This window comes from Bidens hawaiensis, unplaced genomic scaffold (assembly GCF_021521415.1).
Source record: "Bidens hawaiensis isolate Kalapana, Puna unplaced genomic scaffold, B.hawaiensis_p1.1 tig00035505_1, whole genome shotgun sequence".
NCBI classification, from domain to species: domain Eukaryota; kingdom Viridiplantae; phylum Streptophyta; class Magnoliopsida; order Asterales; family Asteraceae; genus Bidens; species Bidens hawaiensis.
This window is the reverse complement of record NW_027496178.1, coordinates 182,438-195,903: the sequence shown is the minus strand read 5'-3', so window position 1 is coordinate 195,903 and position 13,466 is coordinate 182,438. Positions and strand designations below refer to the sequence as shown.

Sequence of the window (13,466 nt, the reverse complement as noted above, 5' to 3'; positions counted from 1 at the left end):
CTGGCGGCAGGGTTTCACATCAGTCCATCGGAACAGCAAGGAACAGAAGGGAAATTTGGTTAATTGGTTTGGTGGTGGGCTGTATCTTTTAACGAGACACTCAAATAATTTTGGGTTTTTGGTTCGAGGATCACGTGACCAGAGGTTGCAATTCAAAGAAAGAAAGATAACATAATATTGGTGGGATACGAGGAGGGCCGTGAATTTCTACAACGCCGAAGTGGAGTTTTTGAAGTAACAGAGATTAAGGTTTATGATCTTATTTGGCTAGTTTAAGTATTCGATTTTGTTTTTCTCATTCCATGTTAACATGTTGAATACTTTTACTCTTGATTCTTTTATTGATATGAGTAGCTAAACTTTTTAGAACTACCTAGGTTTGGTTGATTGACGATGTTTTGATGATTGTTTCGGGTTGAGTAACGAACATATAATTGATTTTCTATTGTCAAGTTCATATTATTATGATTTTATTCTATGATTGCTAGTGAGTTGTTCAATTTTATAGTAATTAAACCCCGTGTGATTTTATCTTTACATGAATTAGTTTCGTGTTTTATTTAGGATTGCATGTTAGACTAATTACTTGGTGTTTTTTGTTGTTTGTGGTAGACGTCACCATAGGGTTTGATTGGTTAAAGTCGTTTATCTCAACGGTTCATCTCCTTTTAGTTGGACCAAGACATTAGGAGTTGGTTTGTCTCTTTGGTCTATTCAATTTAGTTTGCCGCTGCGAGACCATGTGCGGATTTCTAGCCGTTGATTAGGTTAATTTGTAAGCTGAATTATTTAATCTTTAATATTGAATTACATCTTATTCCATAGGTTTGTTACGATTACGAGCTTTAGAGGAATTTGTGATTTTGATACGGACCAAGTAATAAATCAATTGGGTACTTAGAAAATCAACCGTGCTTTATTATTCTTTCTAGACGTTTTTAGGGTTCTTTAGTAAAACTGACTGTGGGAACCTATTTTCCCTTATTATTATCTAGTTAGATTATCTTTTGAACCAGGTTTTATTTCGTTGTCACCCGAGCGTCATTGATAGTCGTCAACATACCTTACCTGGGTGGTTCACCTTCAACATATTTGAGAGCTCCGTTAGTGCCGTTAAGTCTTGTTAAGTATTTCAAGTTAGTTTAAATTAATTAAAAAAATAATAATAATAATAAAATCATTTAAATATTTTAAGGTAGGAATTGAATTAAGGTTTATAATCTGAGCCGTTCTCACGTGTCTTCGAGTTCGATATCTGGACTTTTCTCGTCTTTGCTCTACGCGACCGGTACACTTGCTGTTTGTGTGAACTAGGATAGATTGTTTGGTTTTTTTTAAAGCTTAGTTGCGATTCGTGTTTTATTTATATATATTTTCGCATATCAAGTTTTTGGCGCTGCTGCCGGGGACACGGTTTGTGGCGATTAGAGAACGACCCGAGTTTGGGGACTTACCTGTTTTCTTTTTTACTTGCTTATTTGTTTTTATTCGTTTTTAGTTTAATTTTAGTATAGTTAATTTTAGTTTTTCTTTTTAGTCGTATGCGTCATACCCGATCACAAGGACCGCCGAAGCTTGAAACGTTTGACGATACCGAGAAAGTCCAGCCCGAGAGAGAGCATTCAGTTTCACCGACAGGTTCTGATTCTTCCTCTTATGTTTCTTCCGCTTCTTCTAGGGATAGGAACATGAGTGACCAACCGCCTAGGAGAGTAGTAGCTGACTATGGTAGGCCGACAACGAATCCTCATTCAAGCATCACTTTACCAAACGGTGCCGCCGCTGGCAACCGGTCCATTCCTGCCCACGTCATGCAACTCATCAAAACCGCACTCCAATTCGAAGGGCTAGAGAGCGAAGATCCTTCAAACCACATTGACATGTTCGTTCAAATCTGCGAAACTTTAAATATTGGCAACATGAACGATGAAGCCATCTATCTCCGTCTTTTTCCCTTCTCACTCACCGGCAAAGCCTACAAATGGCTGAAGTCACTACCTGCTGGATCCATCACCACTTGGGCGGGCCTTCAAGAGAAATTCATGACCAAATTCTTTCCGCCATATAAAGCCGCTCGACTCCGTGAGGAGATTTGTTCTTTCCGCATGAGGTCCGACGAGTCTTTCGGGGAAGTTTGGGAAAGATTCAAGGACCTCCTTCTTAGTTGTCCTCACCACGGTTTAGACAAGTGGATGCTCATCGAGAAAATCTACAATGGAGCCACACAGCACGTGAGAGAGATGTTGAACCAAACTGCTAACGGGAACCTCCTTAAGAACAAAGATCCCGATGAGTGCGTCGTCCTTTTTGATGATCTAGAAGCGAGCTATGAGGGACACGGTGGCAGAAATTCTTCCACGTCATCGAGAGGAGTACTTCAGGTCGATTCGAACACTAGCATGCAGGCGCAGATTGATGCTTTGAATAAACTCGTTAGAGATCTTACAGTTAAGAGTGTCACGAAGTGTGAGGTTTGCCGAGGGGGTCACGACACCATTGACTGCCCTGTTAAGCCGGGTAGCAATCAGGAGGAGGTTGACTTCGTCAACAACCCCTTGAGATATCAAAACCCCGCCTTCGGCGGGAACACTGGCTGGAGAAATCAGAATAACTATCGTGGGGGACAAGCCAGTGGCTACCAAGCCCAATACCAAAGCCAGTGTCGAGAGAATCTATTCAGGCAGGGGAGTTCAGGTCAGGAAAGTTCGGAACAAGTGGGGAGAGAGGAGAAGAAATCCTCACTGGAGGAGATGATGGCTGAGCTACTGAAGCGAGATGAGAGGAACCGAGTGACAAATGAGGCGAAATTTGCGGAACACGATGCCATGTTGAAGAACCAAGCCACATCTCTAGCTAATCTTGAGCGTCACGTCGGAGAGATTGCCAGCCAGTTATCTAAGAGAGCACTGGGTTCACTACCGAGTAACACCGAGAAAAATCCAAGAGGGTTCGCAAAAGCAGTGACTACTAGGAGCGGTGCTAGAAGAGAAAGAGAGGCCGGACCTTCGAGAACTGTCACACCTGCGGTTGATGAAGAAGAGCAGGTGGACGAGGAGATCCAGATGGAGCCTCCTCCGGCCGAGGCACACTAGCATACTATTCCAGCGAGTACGAAGCCCACCGATTTACCTTCATCATCATCAAACCCACCTCTGAGAGTCTATAAACCCAAATTGCCTTATCCTGGGAGACTCCGATCAGACAGAGACGAGGAGCAAAACTCCAAGTTCCTCGAACTTCTCAAGCAGCTTCACCTGAACATTCCTTTCCTTGAGGCGCTTACTCAGATGCCCAAATATGCTATATTCCTCAAGGACATTCTTTCTAATAAGGAGAAGCTAGCTGAGGTCTCTTCTATTCCGTTGAGTGTTGGGTGCTCTGCAGTGTTGCAGAGCAAGTTGCCGAAAAAGATGGCTGATCCTGGGAGTTTCACGATTCCCTGCATCTTAGGCGACGATACGGTTCGACATGCTTTGGCCAACCTTGGGGCCAGCATCAATCTTATGCCGTATTCTGTTTTCAGTAAGTTAGGTCTTGGCGAACCGAGGCCAACCCGAATGAGTATCCAACTTGCTGATCGTTCCGTGAAATATACGCGAGGGGTGGTTGAGAACATGCTTGTTCGTATCGACAAGTTAATCTTCCCGGTGGATTTTGTCATTTTGGATATGAATGAGGATGATAGTGTCCCGCTCATTTTAGGCCGACCATTCCTTGCCACTGCACATGCGTTGATCGTCGCCCGTGAGGGCAAATTGATTCTGAAAGTTGGGGATGATAACGTCACCTTTGACATAAGACAGTCACTTAAACACCCCAAGTTGGCGGACGAATCCCTGTATTTCGTTGACACCATCGTATCTCATGTGCGGGAGTTTTTCACTGACATCTGTGGAGAACCTACCTTGGACCCACATATTCTCAATAGGGAGATTTCAGAGGTAGAGATGGTTGCCATGACCGCTCCACCATTGATGGATGACACCGTGTCACCACCCCTAGATTCAGAGTCAGCTGTTGAGATCGTGCGAGACGATCCGAGAGACCGACCTTCCATTGAGAGCCCTCCTCCTTCCTTAGAACTTAAGGATCTACCCAATCATTTGGAGTATGCATTTCTGGACGAAGAGAGGAAGCTACCCGTCATCATCGCGTCTGCCTTAACGGAGGTCGAGAAGTTGAAGTTGTTGAAGGTGCTGAAAGCGCATAAGGAGGCAATAGCATGGAAGATTATTGACATAAAAGGGATTAATCCCTCGTTGTGTACTCATAAAATCCTCATGGAGGATAATTTCAAATCCGCCGTTCAGCCTCAATGGAGGCTTAATACGAAAATGCTAGAGGTTGTTAAGAAAGAAATCATTAAACTCCTTGATGCGGGAATCATTTTCCCATCTCTGATAGCGCCTGGGTGAGTCCGGTCCAAGTGGTTCCGAAGAAGGGTGGCATGACTGTTGTCACAAATGAAAGGAACGAGCTTATTCCCACTAGGACCGTGACCGGTTGGAGAGTCTGCATAGACTACCGCAGACTGAACGATGCAACTAGGAAAGATCACTTTCCTCTACCCTTCATTGATCAGATGCTTGAGCGTTTGGCGGGTCAGCAGTACTACTGTTTTCTAGATGGTTTCTCCGGGTATTTCCAAATCCCAATCTCTCCCGATGATCAGGAGAAAACCACATTCACCTGCCCCATACGACACGTTTGCCTACAAACGTATGCCCTTTGGACTCTGTAACGCTCCAGCTACTTTCCAGCGATGTATGGTGGCAATCTTTCACGAAATGATCGAGGATTCCATGGAGGTTTTCATGGACGATTTTTCTGTCTTCGGGAATTCTTTCGATCATTGTCTCTCTAACCTTGATAGGATGATGGCTCGTTGTGTCGACACCAACCTAGTCCTCAACTGGGAGAAGTGTCACTTCATGGTACGCGAGGGCATTGTTATAAGACATAGGATCTCGAGTGCGGGGATCGAGGTCGATCTAGCTAAAACTGAAACCATTTCTAATCTTCCCCCGCCCAGTTCTGGGAGATCCATCCGTAGCTTCTTAGGTCATGTTGGTTTCTATCGCGGTTCATTAAAGATTTCTCGAAAATCGCGAGACCAATGACCAAGCTACTAGAGAAAGACACTCCATTTGTCTTCTCTGAACAGTGTATCGAGGCGTTTGATCTTCTAAAAGACAAACTCATTAACGCCCTGATCATGATTGCTCCCGACTGGTCTGTGCCATTCGAATTGATGTGCGACGCGAGCGACTATGCCGTTGGAGCAGTGCTTGGACAGCGGAAGGAGAAGCACTTCCACCCGATCTACTATGCTAGCCGGACCCTAAATAGTGCTCAGGAGAATTACACTACCACAGAGAAAGAGTTGTTAGCTGTAGTGTTTGCATTCGATAAGTTTAGGTCCTATCTTGTTCTGTCCAAAACAGTCGTATACACGGATCATACTGCCATTCATTATCTTTTCAGCAAGCAGGATGCTAAACCACGTCTCATCCGATGGATCCTGCTGCTTCAGGAGTTTGATATCGAAATCCGTGATAAAAGGGGGCCAAGAATGTAGCGGCCGATCACTTGTCACGTCTTGAGAGAGCCGAGATTGGAGATGCTGGGGTCATCATCAATGACCATTTCCCGATAAAGAATCTCATGTTTGTTAGAGCCCAGGATGACGGCTACCCGTGGTTTTCCGATTTCGCTAACTTCCTCGTCGATGGTTCCCTCCCTAAGAGGATGTCTCACCAGCAAAAGAAGAAATTCTTTGCTGACGTAAAGTTCTACATTTGGGACGACCCGTTTCTTTTTCGTATAGGTGTTGATCAGCTGGTGAGGAGATGTGTGGATGTTGAAGAAGGGTGGCGGATTTTGAGCCATTGCCACGAGGGACCGACAAGAGGTCACCATGGTGCTGTTCTTACTGCTAAGAAGGTCTTCGATTCAGGATTCTATTGGCCTTCGATTTTCAAAGATGCTCATGCGTTCGTTAAAAGCTGTGACCGATGCCAGCGTGTCGGTATCATCTCATCCCGAAATGAGATGCCCTAAACTGCTATTCAGGTTTGCGAGATTTTTGACATTTGGGGTATTAATTTTATGGGCCCGTTCCCGTCTTCTAGAGGGAACAAGTACATACTCGTGGCAGTTGATTACGTCTCCAAGTGGGTGGAAGCCAAGGCCTTGCCCACTAACGACGCCCGAGTTGTAGTGAGATTTCTAAAAAATCTTTTCTCTCGTTTTGGTGTACCGAAAGCCTTGATCATCGATCGAGGTACTCACTTTTGCAATGCGCAGATGGAGAAGGCGTTGCAACGCTATGGGGTCACCCATCGGCTTGCGACTGCCTACCACCAGTGGACAGGTGGAAGTGAGTAACCGGGGCATCAAACGCATTCTTGAGAAGACGGTTGGGCTAAACCGAAAGGATTGGTCCGACAAATTAGATGATGCTTTGTGGGCTTTCCGTACAGCGTACAAAACTCCAACCGGTTCCACACCGTTTCGGATGATTTATGGGAAAGCCTGTCATCTGCCTGTTGAGTTGGAGCATTGTGCTTCTTGGGCGCTTCAAACGGTTAACCTTGATCTTTTGACTGCTGGAGATAACTGTTTCCATCAGATACATAAGTTAGAGGAGCTCCGCGATCATGCCTATGCACATTCGTATAATTATAAGCTGAAGACCAAAGAGCTGCATGATAGGAAGTTTAGAGGTGATAAAAAGTTCAAGTGTGGGGACGCCGTACTCTTGTTTAATTCCCGACTCAAATTATTTCCGGGAAAGCTTAAGTCCCGATGGTATGGACCGTACACGGTCAAGGAAGTCTTCCCGTATGGAGCGATAGAAATTGAAGACAAGAATGGGAGCTTCAAAGTTAATGGTCACCGTCTGAAGCACTACATTGGTGAGAAGGCGAGCATGGAGGAAGGCGAGGTTTTGCGCCTTACAGTATATTTGGGTTAGAAGTGAGAGAGAGGTCAGGCTGAGGACCCGTTAAACCAAGCGCTCTCGGGAGGCAGCCCGAGTTTTTGATTTATCTATTTTTATTTTTGTTATTAAGGATCCTCCCAAATTGAAGCCGCGCGTACTCAATCTCCATTCGAGCAGCTGATTTTGAGGGTATTATGTTTTTCTTTTTATTTAAAAAAATACAAAATAAAAAATATAAAACCAACAAAATCCAAAAAAATATAAAATATACAAAAACACAAAAATATTTTTATTTCTTATGTTTTTGTTTTATGTTTTGTACGCCGCTACATGCGAGCGAGTTTGAGTTATTGCAGGTATTATTATGCGCATGGTAGCTCTGATGGCGTTTTGGAACTGGTTCTCCCGGGATTGCATCCGCGAATGAAATGCTATACGGTCGCTTGATTGATACACAGCCGATGAAGAATCTGCATATAAATCAGGGGAGTAACCCTTTCTCTGTTTTACTTTTGATTACTTTAAGTTTTATTTTTATTTTATTTTATTTTATTTCTTTTCCTTGTTCTCATCGAGAACGATTTCGTTCTAAGTGTGGGGATGAGAATTTATTTTACTTAGTTGTAGGAAAAAAATTTAAAATTAAAAAAAAGAGTTGTTTTGTTCTTTCGCTAAAAATTATGTCGGCTACATAAGTTCGAGGGACATATACTTGTATATGTTTGGTCCTGTTATCTACCTGTAGACATACGTGATAGCCATTGACCCGAAAACTGAAAGTGCCCGAGGCGACTGAATATGAAAAAAAAGTTTTAAAGAAAAATGTCCCTTGAAAATTGTTTTTGTTCCACGTTAAGCGTGAAATGATATTACTACCAATGTGCTAACGAACTCTCGGAACTTTTGAAATATATAATATAATAATAAAAGAAGGGATGGTTCACATATCTGATTTGGGATGTGTCGGTAGGCTCAACTAGCTTTGATAGTCCTCTTTAACAGTTTTTATATATATAATAATTTGAAAAGCGGTGAAACCGAATTTCGATGCTTAGGGAGGATTACCATAATTTAAAAACTTTGAGATCGTTATACTTAGATGCACTCAAGCCAGCACACACCAAATGTCCATCTTTTTACGAGCTTAGAAATAGTTATATATTTTAGGGTGATATAAAAGATTGAAAAAAAAAACAAAAAAAAGAGAAAAAAAATAAAAGAATAAAAAAGAAGTATGTACTGAAAGTTATGTTTATGTATTCTCAAAAGTTGTTCAAGAAAAGCAAAATGCTTGTGAAGAAAGTTATGTATTGTAAAATACCAAATGAGCATTCTTTAAAGTTAGTAAAAGAGGCCAAAGGTGAACATACTAGACGAGACTTAGAGTTTACGTGTTACCTTGGGGATGGTGACTCTGAGGATACACTATTGGGGCTCGAAGGTTCTTAGTCAATAAATATCAAATTAGGAATTTATAGGACAAAGTTCAATAATATTTAGGAATAGCTCGTACGACCTCCACATGACTATTCATCCATCAAAATTTCACTGAGTGCATCTAATTAGTACCATCAACAAGTTCTTGGCTTATGGTGATTTGTCGAGCCAGTTTGCTTCGACTCTAGTTTTCTAGCTCTCTTTGTCTGAGATGGGGTAAGTGTAGCCTTAATTTTTGAACTTAAAACGTTTAATGCAAAAGGGGGGCTTGATTGGTTGGTGGCTGGGTTTAAGTGGACAACAATATCGGCAATCGCGGTCAATATGTCGAGCTGTTTTTTGTGGTTTAATAATGATAAATAATCTGAGAGTTTGTTGTATTTTTTCACTTGGTTATGATCCTGTGTAGATTTCTTTTTCAGGGACGAAAAATGTTTAAGTATGGGAATATTTGATGTGGTCTAAAATTTACATAATATTATATAAATATTTCCTATACTTTTAAGTATATTTGAGGCATGTTTTTGCTGAATATTATTCTAAATTGGTTCATAGATGTGTTTTTAAAGGTCTCACTTGACAATGAGCTAAAATAGAGTATATATCTAATGTTAAGACAAACAAAAGAAGTGTCAAATATTTTATGATCTATTTATATAAATCAATATGATACTTCTCAATAATTATATTTAACTTAACATGCAAAGTGTCTAATTTTAAAAAGAGAATTATTGATGTACACCTTAAAGTAATATTACATATTATTAACGGTATGTATGTTGATTGTTTGCGTAGATGATGACACAAGAAAAGGTCCACCCACTATAAATTCATGGGCCCCCATTACACAAGGGTTCTAATATTGTAAGTGGAAAGCAGCGCAGACAAGGAGGGGTTTCTCACAATATATATATATATATATATATATATATATATATATATATATATATATATATATATATATATTATACTTCTTGGTGAAGGAGATATAGAAAGATGGTGATTAATAATTATTGGCGGCAGGGTTTCACATCAGTCCATCGGAACATCAAGGAACAGAAGGGAAATTTGGTTAATTGGTTTGGTGGTGGGCTGTATCTTTTAAGGAGACACTCAAATAATTTTGGGTTTTTGGTTCAAGGATCACGTGACCAGAGGTTGCAATTCAAAGAAAGAAAGATAACATAATATTGGTGGGACACAAGGATGGCCGTGAATTTCTACAACGCCAAAAGTGGAGTTTTTGAAGTAACAGAGATTAAGGTTTATGATCTTATTTGGCTTGTTTAAGTATTCGATTTTGTTTTTCTCATTCCATGTTAACATGTTGAATACTTTTACTCTTGATTCTTTTATTGATATGAGTAGCTAAACTTTTTAGAACTACCTAGGTTTTGTTGATTGACGATGCTTTGATGATTGTTTCGGGTTAAGTAACGAACATATAATTGATTTTCTATTGTCAAGTTCATATTATTATGATTTTATTCTATGATTGCTAGTGAGTTGTTCAATTTTATATTAATTAAACCCCGTGTGATTTTATCTTTACATGAATTAGTTTCGTGTTTTGTTTAGGATTGCATGTTAGACTAATTACTTGGTGTTTTTGGTTGTTTGTGGTAGACGTCACCATAGGGTTTGATTGGTTAAAGTTGTTTATCTCAACGGTTCATCTCCTTTTAGTTGGACCAAGACATTAGGAGTTGGTTTGTCTCTTTGGTCTATTCAATTTAGTTTGCCGCTGCGAGACCACGTGCGGTTTTCTAGCCGTTGATTAGGTTAATTTGTAAGCTGAATTATTTAATCTTTAATATTGAATTACACCTTATTCCATAGGTTTGTTACGATTACGAGCTTTAGAGGAATTTGTGAATTTGATACGGACCAAGTAATAAATCAATTGGGTACTTAGAAAATCAACCGTGCTTTATTATTCTTTCTAGACGTTTTTAGGGGTCTTTAGTAAAACTGACTGTGGGGACCTATTTTCCCTTATTATTATCTAGTTAGATTATCTTTTGAACCCGGTTTTATGTGTTCGTTGTCACCCGAGCGTCATTGATAGTCGTCAACATACCTTACCTGGGTGGTTCACCTTCATCATATTTGAGAGCTCCGTTAGTGCCGTTAAGTCTTGTTAAGTATTTCAAGTTAGTTTAAATTAATTAAAATAAAAAAAAATAATAATAAAATCATTTAAATATTTTAAGGTAGGAATTGAATTAAGGTTTATAATCTGAGCCGTTCTCACGTGTCTTCGAGTTCGATATCTGGACTTTTCTCGTCTTTGCTCTACGCCACCGGTACACTTGCTGTTTGTGTGAACTAGGATAGATTGTTTGGTTTTTTTTAAAGCTTAGTTGCGATTCGTGTTTTATTTATATATATATTTTCGCACATCAAGATGACGTATGCAGACTACTGTTCCATTGGAGAGTGACGTCAGCTGCTTTCTTCTTCATTTTTCTTCCAGATCTACAATCTCTTAGTGTTTTCTCTTCCTTATTTCAATTAAAGCTTTAATTTTTATTTCTAAATCTTGTTCTAATCGCACCAGATACATCAGATCTGAACAACCGGTTCCCAAGAAAATGAAGAAACGAACAATGATCTAGTTCAGGATGAGGGAAACTCAGGCAACCAACCAAACACTTAAGAAGTTGTCACTACAGCAAGGTTTCAAGAACTGTTTCAAGACTAAACTTGGAAAACAATGGTGCATCCACTTCAAGACAGAATAATAAAGAAGCACCAGAGTTTCATGATGCAGAAACTGAATTGATCATTGAAGAACCAGATCTCAATGATCAAATCTTGACACAAATGTGTCTGCTGATATGATTGTTCAAACCCCTTATGTTGAGAAAAATCATCCTTCTTAAAACATCATTGGAAATGTATATGAAAGAGTCACAAGAAGCCATTCTGAAATTAAAAATATTTGTTTATACTCCTGCTTTCTATCCCAAATAGAACCAAAGAACATTGCTCAAGCACTAAAAGACAATAGTTGGGTGGAAGAAATGCAGGAGGAGTTGGCACAGTTCAGAGATTTACATGTGTGGGATCTTGTTGATAGGCCAATAAACATATATGCAATTGGAACTAAATGGGTTTTTAGAAACAAAAGGGATGAGAGGGGGTTGTTGATTAAGAATAAAGCTAGACTTGTGGCATTGGGATGCCTTCAAGAGGAAGGAATAGACTTTGAGGAAGTATTTGCACATGTTGCAAGACTTGAAGCTATCAGGATTTTTCATGCATATGCTACCTCAAAGAACAATAAGGTTTTCCAGCTTGATGTTAAGTCTGCATTCTTAAATGGCAAGATTGATGAAGAGGTGTATGTTGCTCAACCTCCAGGCTTTGAGGATCCTTTGTATCCAAACAGGGTGTATAAGTTGAATAAAGCCCTATATGGATTGCATCAAGCTCCTAGAGCTTGGTATGATGAGCTGTCAAATCATCTTCTTGAAAATGGTTTTCAAAGAGGAGCCATTAACAAGACACTCTTCTACAAAAGAAAGGGATCAGACATGCTTCTGTTACAAGTTTATGTGGATGATATCATCTTTGGATCTACAAATGAACAAATGTGCATGGAGTTTGAAGGGGTAATGAAATCCAAATACAGCATGAGCTCTATGGGAGAAATGAACTTCTTTCTTGGACTGCAAGTTCAACAGAAAGCTGAAGGGATTTTCATTTACCAAACCAAATATGTGCAGGACATTTTGAATAAGTTCAATTGTCATGAGTACAAAACAACTTCAACTCCAATGGACATAAAAGAAAAGATGATTGCTGATGAAAAGGGGGAGCCTGTGGATGAACATGAATATAGAGCCAAAATTGGATCCCTGATGAACCTTACTACAACAAGACCAGATATTATGTTTGCTGTATGTGTGTGTGCAAGATTCCAATCAAATCCAGAAGTCTCCTATATGAATGCTGTGAAAAGATTTTTTAGATATTTGAAGGGAAGACCAGACTTAGGAATTTGGTATCCAAAGAATCAATCTTTTGATCTGATTTCATACACAGACAGTGATTATGATGGTTGTAACATGAGCAGAAAGTCAACCTCAGGTGGATGTCAATTTTTGGGTGGCAGGCTAGTGTCATGGCAATGCAAGAAGCAGACTACCGTCTCAATCTCAACTGTAGAAGCTGAATATATTGTTGCATCTGCTTGCTGTGCACAAGTTCTATGGATTCAAAACCAGATGCTGGACTATGGTTTGAATTTTCTGAATACCCCTATTCTTATTGATAATACTGCTGCATATTTTACTGTTAAGAATCCAGTTCAACATTCTAAAACTAAACACATTGAAATCAGACATCAGTTTATAAGGGATTGTAGTGAAAAAGGTTTGATTGAAATGCAAAGGGTTGATACAAGTGACAATTTGGCAGACCTATTCACCAAACCAATTGATAGAACCAGGTTCAACTTTCTTTTGAAAGCCCTGGGAATGATCAACTCTGACGAAATCTGATTGATGATGTGTGCCTAGTTGTGTACCTCTATGTTCTAACTGATTATATTATTAGAGGTTGCACATAATGAATGTTGAGTGAATATGCTTGATTATGTTACTTGATATGTTGACTGATTATAAGTGCAAAAGTTTGATTTGATTGATGTTCATGCATGTTTATCAGTTGATGTGTGTATGAGATGTTAGGATGAGTGTTTTTGTGTTGAATTACTTGTTAGTGTAAGCTTATCTGACATCTCTGCTTAATTTCTTGATTATGTACTTTATCTGATCATTTGATATTATTAGGATAGGATAGACCTTGAATGTTAGTACTGTCTGCTTATCTTGATAATATTATATTTGATTAAGATTTGATTATTTCACAACTGTTTGTGTCAAAATAAGTTTTATGCCAAAATTAAAGGATGAAATGAATTTTCTAATTAATTTTGCATAATCACTTTATTTTGGTCAAAACATGAGCAAGTTGATTAATGGTGTAGAGACATAATAAGACTATTCAGTTCAAGCTTTAAAGAAGCTTCAAAGAAGGATTTTTAAAGGAAAGACTCAAGTAGTTGTTTTTGCTGAAA

General features: G+C 39.6%; 1 protein-coding gene across 1 annotated transcript; it reads left to right on the top strand.

Annotated features, from left to right (window-relative positions):
* Positions 1-3,287: 3,287 nt before the first annotated feature.
* Positions 3,288-6,976, top strand: LOC143587439 (uncharacterized). The gene is made up of 3 exons (XM_077068735.1): positions 3,288-3,686; positions 3,804-4,343; positions 6,632-6,976. The coding sequence occupies exons 1-3, from the start codon at positions 3,288-3,290 to the stop codon at positions 6,974-6,976; spliced, it is 1,284 nt and encodes a 427-aa protein (XP_076924850.1).
* Positions 6,977-13,466: the final 6,490 nt, after the last annotated feature.

What these genes read in the sequence shown, in the direction of transcription:
- LOC143587439 (XM_077068735.1), top strand. Translation starts at nt 3,288, where the DNA reads ATGCCCAAATATGCTATATTCCTCAAGGACATTCTTTCTAATAAGGAG. An exon ending in ATATGAATGAGGATGATAGT is followed by an intron (nt 3,687 to 3,803) that starts GTCCCGCTCATT and finishes GACATAAGACAG; the next exon opens with TCACTTAAACACCCCAAGTT. An exon ending in TTAATACGAAAATGCTAGAG is followed by an intron (nt 4,344 to 6,631) that starts GTTGTTAAGAAA and finishes TGTTTCCATCAG; the next exon opens with ATACATAAGTTAGAGGAGCT.